Source organism: Elephas maximus, chromosome 19, assembly GCF_024166365.1.
Source record: "Elephas maximus indicus isolate mEleMax1 chromosome 19, mEleMax1 primary haplotype, whole genome shotgun sequence".
Classification (NCBI taxonomy): Eukaryota; Metazoa; Chordata; class Mammalia; order Proboscidea; family Elephantidae; genus Elephas; species Elephas maximus.
Genome location: NC_064837.1, coordinates 12,565,479 through 12,576,735, shown reverse-complemented (window position 1 = coordinate 12,576,735; position 11,257 = coordinate 12,565,479). Strand labels below are relative to the sequence as shown.

Below are 11,257 nucleotides of genomic sequence, written 5' to 3'. Positions count from 1 at the left end.
GATTTTCAAAGGCTGATTTTTCGGAAGTAGATCGACAGACCTTTCTTCTGAGGTGCCTCTGGGTGGACTCAAGCCTCCAACCATTGCCAGTAGCCAAGTGCATTAAATGTACCACCCAGGGACTCCTGTCAATATAAACACTGGGTGCTGATACCCTAGTAAGCTCCCAGCACAGAAGGCATTTTCTCGTTCATTCATTGCTTTATTCTCAGCAACAGTGTCTGGAATGTAGAAGACACTGAGTAACTATTGTCCAATGACTACATTTAACCATGATTGTGACATAATTATATCGGAAGGATGCAAAGACAGAAAATGTATGTATTTATGGTGGCAATGGGGTGAAAGAATGAAATCCTTAAATTTTGTAGCAGAAAAACAATAGATAATGCCTCAAAATGATAACAGAAGTAAGTACCAAAAAGAAAACAGCTTAAAGACTTTGGAAAAAGATCTTGGCAGTTGCAGTTAAGCATCTTGGGATAAAATCATCAATGAACCAGGAGCGGGAAAGACTAGAGGTCAGATAATCAAGAGAGGGCAAGATGTAAGAGAAGGCAGGCAGGTGGGTGATGTTTAAGTGAGGCTGGGGCAGACAAGGTTCTTCAGCACCCCGGGCCCTAGGAGTCAGAGCTGGGGAAGGAAAGGACAATGGGACAAATGAAGGTGGCTGGGAGCTGACCTGGTGGGCATCATAGCTGAGAAGGCAGGGTGTTGCCAGGGGCAGGGATACATCCTCCACCCCAGCTCCTTCCGATAAGGGACAGCTTCTCCTACCTGTAAACATCTACACGTACCAGTATAAAAAAGCTTCAGCCTTTATTAAATAAAAGGAGGTAGAAGACAGATAAGGGAATAGGCCAGGGTCACCTCCTTCCCCCTACATGTACACAGACATACAAACACAGACACTGAGTAAATGACGGACGATTCAGGGGACAGACTGAAGGGCAGAGGGAGGTAGCACCCTCCGAGAGTGGGCTCGGACCCAAGGGTGGGCTGAGACCTGGGCCAGGGGCAGCCGTTCTGAGGGGTTATGCTTAAGCAGCTTGGAGATGAGGTCCTGGGCTCCTGTGGGCACAGAAGGAGGGAACTTCAGGTCCACCTGCAGAAGTAGAGAAGGGGGAAGGGAGGACCAATTAGTTTCATCCTGGCTACAATTTCCTTCACTTCCCACACTATTCGGAGAGCTGGATAGGGCCCTGCCAAGTCTCGCTGTGGCCACTTCTGGCCCTGCGCCCACAGCTGGCATGAAGCCCAGCCACACACCAGGCCAGCCTGCCCACCTTGACAATGCGCCGATATGTCTCATTGTGTGAAGCACTCTCAAAGGGTGGGTTTCCCACCAGCAGCTCGTAGCAAAGTACTCCAATGCACCAAAGATCCACCTTCTCATTGTGCATGCGCCCCTCGATCATCTCTGGGGGCAGGTAGTCCAGGGTGCCACACATTGTCTTCCTCCTGGGTATTGGGGTGGCGGGGAGAGTAAGCAGGGGTCCCAGGGACAGACAGCCTCTCCTTTCCCACTGCCTGATGGCAGGGAGCCAAGAGACCCCAGTATCCAGGGGAGCAGTCCAGCCAGGCTCGATGGGCCACAGGGGTGTGGACAGGCTTAGCCCTCTGGGATTGGGGTGGGATGACACTATAAACCAAAGCCCCAGACTGGGCCTACATAGTCCCTGCATTTCCACCCTGAGGGATATATCTTAATAAAATAATCAGGTATGAGGCATGTGTTCATCTTAGAATTAAGGGAAAAATTGGGGACATCTCAAATGTCCATCAAGAAAGTTCAGCTAAAATAAATCAGGTCATATCCCTACTATGAAGTACTATGAACCAAAAAAAAACTAAACCCATTGCCGTTGAGTTGATTCCGACACATAGTGACCTTTTGGACAAAGTAGAACTGCCCCATAGGGTTTCCAAGGAGTGGCTGGTGGATTTGAACTGCCAACCTTTTGGTTAAGAGCAGACCTCTGAAGCCATTAAAAATGATGATGTGAGAGTGTTCTTCATAATATGGGAAGACAGTCCCAATACACTGAGTAAAAAATCTGGGCAACAAAACCGTGATACTCTATATTCATAAAGACATTTCTACATCTATATTTGCATGAGGAGCCCCTGGGTACAGCTAACCGAAAGGTTGGAGGTTCGAGTCCACCCAGAGGCACCTTGGAATACAAGCCTAGTGATCTACTTTGGAAAAATCAGCCATTGAAAACCCCATAGACCCCAGACTCTCTGTTAGCCCAAAACTAAAACCATTCCTGAAGCCAACTCTTCAGACAAGGATTAAACTGGACTATAAATAAAATGATACTCACGAAGAGTGTGCTTCTTAGCTCAAATAGATACATGAGACTAAATGGGCAGTTCCTGTCTGGAGTAGCTTGGAGATGAGAAGACAGAGAGGGACAGGAGCTGGTTGAATGGACACGGGAACTACAGGGTGGAAAGGAGTGTGCTATAACGTTATAGTGAGAGCAACTAGGATCACCTAACAATGTGTCTATAAATTTTTGTATGAGAAACTAACTTGAACTGTAAACTTCTACTTAAAGCACAATTAAAAAAATTCCATGGAGCACAGTTCTATTCTGACACACATGGGGTCACCATGAGTAGGAATTGATTCGATGGCAACTGGAATATTTGCATGAAGACAAACCCAAGTGTCTCTAGGTAACAAGATTGGGAGTGGTTTCATTTCGAACTTCCCAGCCTCACATCAGCACTGTCCTCCCTGCCCACCACCATACCTCAGGGAGGGGGCGTGGACAGACCAGCCGAAGTCAGCAATCTTGAGCTCTCCCCGGAGCCCCAAAAGCAGATTCTCTGGCTTTATGTCTCTGTGGATCACCTTCTTCCCGTGGCAGTACATCAAAGCATCTGCCAGCTCCTCCATGATCTGGAAGGGCCAAGGGCAGACAGTCAGACGAGGAGGGACCTTCCAGCTGCGAGCAGTGCACCCCGAGTCTCGAGCCCCTGCTGGCGCCCTGGGTGCCCACCCGCCCAGACCGTGGCTGTTCGCTGCTCATCAAAAGTGCGGCTCTTCTGCAGCTCCTTGTAGAGCTCCCCCCGCGGGGCATACTCCAGAATCAAGTAGACCCTCCGGCGATCATAGAAATAGTTGTAGAGACGCAGAATGTTGGGATGCCTGGGGAAGCACAGAGGAGCCTCAGTCTGCATCCTGGCTAGGAGCCAGGGAAAATGACAGGTCCATATGGGGCAAACAGGACCGGGCTGGGGACGCCAGGGCTGGGAGTGGTGAAGGGGAACACAGGTGAGGATGGGGACAGCTCTCTGGATTCATGGCTCTGGCCCAGTTGAGAGCTAAGCAGACACAGCTGCCTGGAAAGCAGGCTGGAGGTGGTGGAATGGAAAGAGAAGCTTGGGGCTGGGGGTGAGGGGCAGAGGGGCTTTGCTTGGAGGGTGTTGACCTACTGCAGATGGGCCTGGATTTCGATCTCTCTGCGCAGTTGGTGCTCCACACCCTCCTTCTCTATCTGAGACTTGAAGAGGACCTTGAGTGCCACGATGAAATGGCTTTTCTTCTCCCGAGCCAAGTACACATTTCCAAACTTGCCTTTACCCAGAGGACGCCCAATCTCAAAGTCGTCAATTGTGAAGGGCCGCCTGATCGGAAAGTGAGGGGAAGGCCGCTCAGTGCCAGGAGGTGGCATGGGTTTGTTGGTCATTTAAATTGTTTGTCTTCTCCCTACTCCTCAGCCCATCCTGCTCTCAACCCTCTTTCTCTTGGAAGGGAGCTGAGAATGGACCAGACTTTCCTGCCCCATCCCTACTCCACCTGCCCCTGGGGTTTACCTCCCTCGTTTCCTATCCCACCTCTTCTCTCCCACCCCGAGGCTTGGGGTACTTACATTAAGAAGCTGGGTGTCCCACTGCTGTTCTCTGTCATCTTCTTCTCACCAGGGGCAGCTAAGAGAGAACAGGTAAGTTGAGGCCCTCATTTGACCTTCTCATCCCTGTGCCCTCCCCATAGGCTCCAGTCCCTTCAGGTCAATCCTCTCCCTCGTCTGAGTTACCTGTGGGCTGGGCATTGGAGCGGCTCATGAGGACAAGTGCAGATGGGGTGGCAAGGTCTTTCCGGAATACTCTTTGGGGCAGGGTGTTTAGGCCAGATTGAGCCTGAGAAGGAGCAAGGGGTAGCTCTGAGGCGCTTTTGTCCCAGTGACTGGGCTGGAATGTGCTACGTGTAGCAATTTAGCTACTTGCTATGGAGCCACGACTCACTCACCCCCAGCTCAAAGAGGAACACTGATAGAATTCTGCCACCCAGCCCTAAGACTCTGCTCAGAGCACAATATTACAATGTGTTATTAGTTATCAGCCTAAGTTAGACTTATATAAGGATCAAAAGACTCATCCCAGCGCCTCACGTTTCACCTTTTTGGCCCTGGCCCACACCACATTCTCAGGTACAAAGCTCTCCAGCCTCTATAGTCCTGTCCATAACATCACATTCAGTCACCCAGGCCCCCCACCCTAGGGAGCAGTAGTGGACTGGGTCAATGAACACCCACAATCCGAGGAGTTTTAGCACAGAGGTATTCTCAGTCCCCTAAAAGCCCAGTCTTTAAGGCTCAGGTGAGGTCCTTGAAGCCTTGGACGTTGCAGCAAACACCAGTAATTAGCCCTTTGCACCAACAGGCTTTTCTGGACACTGAGGACTACTTTGGTGGCCTGGGACCACTTCTAATTTTCAACCTCTCAGGTTAATATACGCAACTTTCTTTTGGGAGTGACCAATGTAGAGGTGACAGTGGTTTCTCATTCAGCCTCCACTCTTAACAACCTCACTAAGTGCTCCTGGAGGGAGGGAACTGTTGGACAAGGGATAGATGGACCCTCCAGGATGCCTAAGCCACACCAACAAGGGAGCTAAGCCAGTGCAGTGTTTCTTCAGCCCAGAGAGGAAGAAACCCTAGTGCCCTTAGAAACCTGTCCCAAGACAGCAACAAATAAACAAGCCCCAAAATAGACCCACATATATTTGGGAATTTAAAACGTATAATACAGGTGGCATTTCAAATCAGAGAGTGAACTCTTCAGTGAAAGGTGTTGGGACAACTGGCTAACCATCTAGAAAATACTCTATTTAGATCCTTCTGCACTCTAGTTATTAAAATAAACTCCAAATTATTAATTTAGACTTGTCCTTGACCTTTTAAACATCTTATTTCTATTTCCGGTCTATCTTATTTTTTTCAGGACAAGGGTAGGGAATCGTGGCTCAAAGGCCAGACCCTGACTCTGGCCAGACGCTCAGTCCCAGCTATCACTTGAATGTGACAAGTAGGCTCAGTCAGCCCAGCAGAGGGGCCAGTGGTTGGTCAGATTCAAGTTCACAGCACTTGAGAAGCCTTTAGGACGTGGCTGCGAAAGACCAGACCGGATTCTTCTAGCAAACTCTTGGAGCCCATACAGTGGAGCATACTAGCGAAGAAAGTGCTAAGAGGATCGGCCTCTGCAGGACCCCAAAGCTGGCATTGGGCGCCTTAGACAATCTCCAAGCAGTATCTCGCCATAGGGATAGGGGGAGGAGGGAGAGGAAAGGGCCTTACCGTCTGCCGGCCGTAGGGCCAGGGGTAGGCGTTCTCCTTCTGGGCCATCCTTAGAGGGAAAGGGGGCGGGGAGCTGAGCCGGAGGAGGGAAACAGAGCCGTGAGAAGAACATAGAATGAGCGCACGAGGGAGGGGTCTGACCTTTCTAGCCGGAAGCGCCTGCCTGGGGCTGGTGGAAAGGAGCGGATCAGCACGCTGGCCAGAGTAGTCGGGATCCCGGCGCTTGCCATTTCGTCCCTCCCAGCTACTGGCCCCACTCCCCTCCAGGACCCTCTCTCCACTTTTATACGCCCAGCAGCCCAGCGGAATGCGCGCGGGCCCGCCCAACGGACCCCGACCTGCCTGATCACCTGTCTTCTCCCGGCGCAAGGCCCGCGGAAGGGGGCTAGCTCACCTGGAGCCGGCAGGACAGCTGCTCTCCCTGCCTCCCGCAAACGACTGAATCTGCCCCGACGCGCCCCAGCCGAGGCGCTTTCAAATCTCCCGCCCTGACCCCATTGGCTGAGCGCACCGCCCATGCCCAATTCTTATTGGTTGGATGTTCCCTGACTTAGGCCGTGGGAGCCCAATGGAAACGGCGGAAGGCGCATTTCCGCACTCTCGCATTCCGGTATGGAGAGGTTTTCTTTCCCCGAATCAGATGTTCTCAAGTTTGTTTTTTTTTTTGTTTTTTTTAATTTAAATCTTTAATATCTCTGGAATTAATCCGTGTGTGTATGAGTTAAGATGTAACAGATGGGTAGTCAGTTATGCCAAGACTATTTGTTAAAACTGCCACATTCCCAACGTGATTTAAATGCCACCCTTAATATATGAAGTTCCGGTTTTGGGTCTGTTTCTGGGCCCCCTGTTCTGTCACCTTATTTGTTCGTTTGCGTGTGTGTCTGTCCTTGGGTCATTACTATTTTGTTCTTAAAAGTCCTGCATCCACTAAAACGTCCCTAGGAGGAAGTATATGGACGTTTCTCTGCAAGTTCTCCTGCGGTTGCCATGTTGTTTGAACCTGCTCCGCCGCCTTGCTGCAACGTTCGCCTCTTTTCTGCTCCTTCCGACGCAGAAGTAACCCCACATACTGGTTTTGCCTGTTTTGAACTTTGCATAAACAGACCCATACAACATGTATTCTTCTGTGCCTGACTTCTCTTGTTCAATACTATTTGTGAGATTCATCCATATTGTCGATGTACTACTGGTTTTTAAATATACATGAACACGATAAAATTTAAACAGTTCGGTTAAAAGTAAGACTCTCTACCACCCCAATTGCCTAGTCCTCTACTCCTATCCCCAGAGGCAACCATTGTCATCCGGCTCTTCTGTGTGCCAGCATTTTGTTGTCAAAATGATTCATCCTACCAGTAGAAAAATGAAAAAATTACAGTGTGATTGTGAAGAGGAACTTGAAAGCCCCGGTCCCAGCCACACTCCCCAGAGGTAAATTCTACTAATGTATTTTGATATACCCTTCTAGATCTTTTCTATGCACGTATTAGTTTGATATACCCTTCTAGATCTTTTCTATGCACGTATTAGTTTGATATACCCTTCTAGATCTTTTCTATCACGTATTAGTTTGATATGCCCTTCTAGATCTTTTCTATGCACGTATTAGTTTGATATACCCTTCTAGATCTTTTCTATCACGTATTAGTTTGATATGCCCTTCTAGATCTTTTCTATCACGTATTAGTTTGATATACCCTTCTAGATCTTTTCTGTGCATGTATATGTCTGTCCTTGAAAAAATGGCACAGATGGAATCATCACACCCATTGCTCTCCGATTTACCTCTTTAAATCTTTCAGTTTTCCTTGGACATTTTCCCACATCAACACAGTCAGACATAACTCATTCATTTTTAAAAATAATTTATTTTGTTGTTAAGAATATACACAGCAAAACGTACACCAATTCAACAGTTTTTACATGTACAATTCAGTGACATCGATTCCATTCTTCCAGTTGTGCAGCCATTCTCACCCTCCTTTTCTGAGTTGTTCCTCCCCCATTAACATAAACTCACTGCCCCCTAAGGTTCCTATCTAATCTTTCAAGTTGCTGTTGTCAATTTGATCCCATACAGATAGATCTTGGAGGAGGTACAGCCAGAATGCTACTGGCATAAGGATAGAAATATAGATCAATGAAATAGAATTAAGAGTCTAGAAATAAGCCTATATATTTATGGTCAATTGATTTTTTTTTTTTAATTCTGCTTTAGGTGAAAGTTCACAGCTCAGGTTAATTTCTTGTTCAAAAATTTGTACACATATTGTTTTGTGACACTAGTTGCAATCTATGTGACTCCTCCTTTCCACCTCAGGGTTCCCTGTATCCATTCAACCAGTTCCTGTCCCCTCCTGCCTTCTCATCCTGCTTTTGGATAGGAGCTACCTATTTGGTCTCATGTATCTGATTGAACTAAGAAGTACATTCCTCACGTGTATTATTTTTTTGTTTTATAGTCCTTTCTAATCTTTGTCTGAAGAGCGGGCTTTGGGAATGGTTCAGTTCTGGCTTAACAGTGCATCTGGGGGCCATAGTTTCAGGGATTCTTCCAGTTTCTGTCATGGTCAGTTGATTTTGACAAGTGCGCCAAGACCATTAAACGGAGAAAGAATAGCCTCTTTAACAAATGATGCTGGTACGACTAAATAAATTTCCACGTGTAAAAGAATGATTGAACTCTTACCTCACACTATATTCAGAAATTAACTCAGAATGAATCAAGAATCTAAAAGTAAGAGCTAAAAATACACCTTAGAAGAAAAAAAAAAAAACAGGAGTAAATCTTTATAATCTTTGATTTGGCAATGGTTTGTCAGACACCAAAAGCACAAGCAATGAAAGAAAAAAAAGATAAAATTAAAAGCTTTTGTGTATCAAAGGATACTATCAAGATAGTGAAAAGACTTCCCACAAAATGAAAAAAATATTTGCAAATCATATATCTCATAAAGAATTTATATCCAGAATATATAAAGAACTCTTACAACTCAACAACAAAAGGACAAATAATCCAATTAAAAAATGGGCAATGGACTGAGACCAGAAGAACTAGATGATGGCCGGCTACCACCAACGACTGCCCTGACAGGGAGCACAACAGACAGTCCCTGACAGAGCAGAAGAAAAGCAGGGTGCAGAACTCAAATTCTAGTAAAAAGACCAGACTTAATGGTCTGACTGAGCCCGGAGGGACCCCAGAAGACATGGCCCCCAGACTCTTTATTAGCCCCAAACTAAAACCATTCCCGAAGCCACCTCTTCAGACAAAGATTAGACTGGACTATAAGACATAAAATGATACTTGTGAAGAGTGTGCTTCTTAGCTCAAGTAGATATTATGAAAATAAATGGGCAGCTCCTGTTCAGAGGCGAGATGAGAAGGCAGAGAGGGACAGGAGCTGTTTGAACGGACAGGAGAAACACAGGGTGGAAGGGAGGAGTGTGCTGTCATAGAGCAACTAGGGTCACATAATAATGTTTGTATAAATTTTTGTATGAGAAACTGACTTGAACTGTAAATTTTCATTTAAAGTACAATAATTAAGAAAAAAGGCAATGGATCTGAATAGACATTTCTCCAAAGAAAATATGCAAATGGCCAATAAGCACACGAAAACATGGTCAATATCACTGATTACTAAAAAGAAAACAAAAACACATTGCCTTTCAGCAGATTCCAACTCATAACAACCCTATAGGACAGGGTAGAACTACCCCACAGAGTTTCCAAGGAGCTTCTGGTGGACTTAAACTGCCCACCCTTTGGTTAAGCAGCTGTAGCACTTAGCCATTATGCCACCAAAGTTTCCTCGCTGATAATTGGAGAAATGCAAATCAAAACCACAATGAGATACACTTCATGCCCACTACGGTGGCCATAATAATTAAAAAAAAAAAAAAAAAAGGAAAATCACCAGTGTTGGCGAGAGTGTGGAGAAATTGAAACCCTTGTGCATTGCTGGTGGGGATATAAAACGGAACATATGCTGTGGAAAACAGTTTGGTAGTTTCTAATAAATTTAATATAGGATTACTGTATGACGAGCAATTCCACTCATAGTTACATATTCCAAAGAACTGAAAACAGGTGCTCAAACAAAAACTTGTACACGAATGTTCACAGAAACACTATTCACAATAGCCGAAAAGTGGAAAAAACTTAAATGTCCATCAACAGATGAATGTATAAACAAAATGTGTCATAACTATACAATGAAATATTATTCAGCCATAAAAGGAATGAAGTTCTGATACATGCTACAACATGGATGAACCTTGAAAACATTAAATGAAAAAAAGCAGCCACAAAACGACACGTATTGCATGATTCCATTTATATGAAATATTTACAACAGCCCGTGTAGTCGTGGCCGAGTGGTTAAGGCGATGGACTAGAAATCCATTGGGGTCTCCCCGCGCAGGTTCGAATCCTGCCGACTACGCTTCGTTGGAAACCCTGGTGGTAAAGACCTTGGCTGGTAACCAAAATACCTCCAGTTCGAATCCACCAAACCTGTTTCACAGGGTCTCTAGAAGTCGACAACGACTCGTTTGGTTTTGGTTCTGGTATCCAGAATAGGCAAACCCATAGAGACAAGAAAGCAGATCAATAGTTGCTAGCTAGAGGCTGGAAACCCTGGTGCGCAGTGGTTAGGTGCTATGGCTGCTAACCGCAGAGGTCGGCTGTAGGAATCCACCGAGCGCTCCTTGGATAACCCTATGTGCTATAGGGCAGTTCTGCCCGGTCCTGCCCCGCCCTCACAATTATTGCTATGTTTGAACCCACTGTTGCAGCCACTGTGTCAATCCATCTCATCGAGGGTCTTCCTCGTTTTCTGTGACCCTCTACCTTACTAAGAATGATGTTCTTCTCCAGGGCTTGTCCCTCCTGATAACATGCCGAAGGTACGTGAAATGAAGTCTCGACATCCTTGCTTACAAGGAGCACTCAGGCTGTAGTTCTTCCAAGACGGTCTTGTTCGTTCTTCTGGCAGTCCACGGTATGTTCAATATTCTTTGCCAACACCATAATTCAAAGGCATCAATTCTTCTTTGGTCTTCCTTATTCATTGTCCAGCTTTTGCATGCATATGAGGCAATTGAAAATATCATGGCTTGGGTCAGCTATGGGGCATCTTTGCTTTTCAACGTTTAAAGGGGTCTTTTCCAGTAGATTTGCCCACTGCAATACTTCGTTTGATTTCTTGACTGCTGCTTCCATGGCCATTGATTGTGGATCCAAGTAAAATGAAATCCTTGACAACTTCAATATTTTCTCCCTTTATCATGATGTTGCTTCTTGGTCCAGTTGTGAGGATTTTTGTTTTTTTACGTTGAGGTGCAATCCATACTGATGGCTGTGGGCTTTGATGGTCATCAGTAAGTGCTTCCTAAGTCCTCTTCACTTTCAGCGAGGTTGTGTCATCTGTATAGCGCAGGCTGTTAATGAGTCTTCCTCCAATGCTGATGCCGAGTTCTTCTTCATATAGTCCAGTTTCTCGGATTATTTGCTCAGCATACAGATTGAATAGGTATGGCGAAATGATACAACCCTGACGCACAACTGTTCTGAGTTTAAACCACACAGAATCCACTTGTTCTGTTCGAATGACTGCCTCTTGGTCTATGTACAGGTTCCACGTGAGCATAATTAAGTG

General features: G+C 46.1%; 1 protein-coding gene and 1 non-coding gene across 5 annotated transcripts; one reads left to right on the top strand and one right to left on the bottom strand.

Moving 5' to 3' along the window:
* Positions 1–838: 838 nt before the first annotated feature.
* AURKB (aurora kinase B) lies at positions 839–6,044 on the bottom strand. 4 transcript variants are annotated; one of them, XM_049859677.1, is made up of 9 exons: positions 5,986–6,044; positions 5,592–5,664; positions 4,053–4,155; positions 3,888–3,945; positions 3,451–3,642; positions 3,025–3,163; positions 2,766–2,914; positions 1,287–1,461; positions 839–1,105 (listed from the first exon to the last, which is right to left on the bottom strand). In XM_049859677.1, exons 2-9 carry the CDS (start codon positions 5,637–5,639, stop codon positions 932–934), a joined length of 1,038 nt encoding a protein of 345 aa, XP_049715634.1. In that variant the 5' UTR covers positions 5,640–5,664; positions 5,986–6,044; the 3' UTR covers positions 839–931. The 4 variants fall into 4 exon arrangements, with proteins under 4 accessions (XP_049715634.1, XP_049715635.1, XP_049715636.1 ...); XM_049859678.1 differs by lacking the exon at positions 5,592–5,664 and having other exon boundaries at positions 5,986–6,015; XM_049859679.1 differs by lacking the exons at positions 4,053–4,155; positions 5,592–5,664 and having other exon boundaries at positions 5,986–6,009.
* Positions 6,045–9,960: 3,916 nt separating this feature from the next.
* TRNAS-AGA (transfer RNA serine (anticodon AGA)) lies at positions 9,961–10,042 on the top strand. The gene has a single exon. It is a non-coding gene; the product is annotated as a tRNA-Ser (tRNA).
* Positions 10,043–11,257: the final 1,215 nt, after the last annotated feature.

Coding starts and splice junctions, on each gene's coding strand:
- AURKB (XM_049859677.1), bottom strand. CDS start 5,639: ATGGCCCAGAAGGAGAACGCCTACCCCTGGCCCTACGGCCGGCAGACG. Junction 3,946..4,052: donor CTCCAATGCCCAGCCCACAG/GTAACTCAGACG, acceptor GTTCTCTCTTAG/CTGCCCCTGGTGAGAAGAAG. Junction 3,164..3,450: donor GAAATCCAGGCCCATCTGCA/GTAGGTCAACAC, acceptor GTGCTTCCCCAG/GCATCCCAACATTCTGCGTC.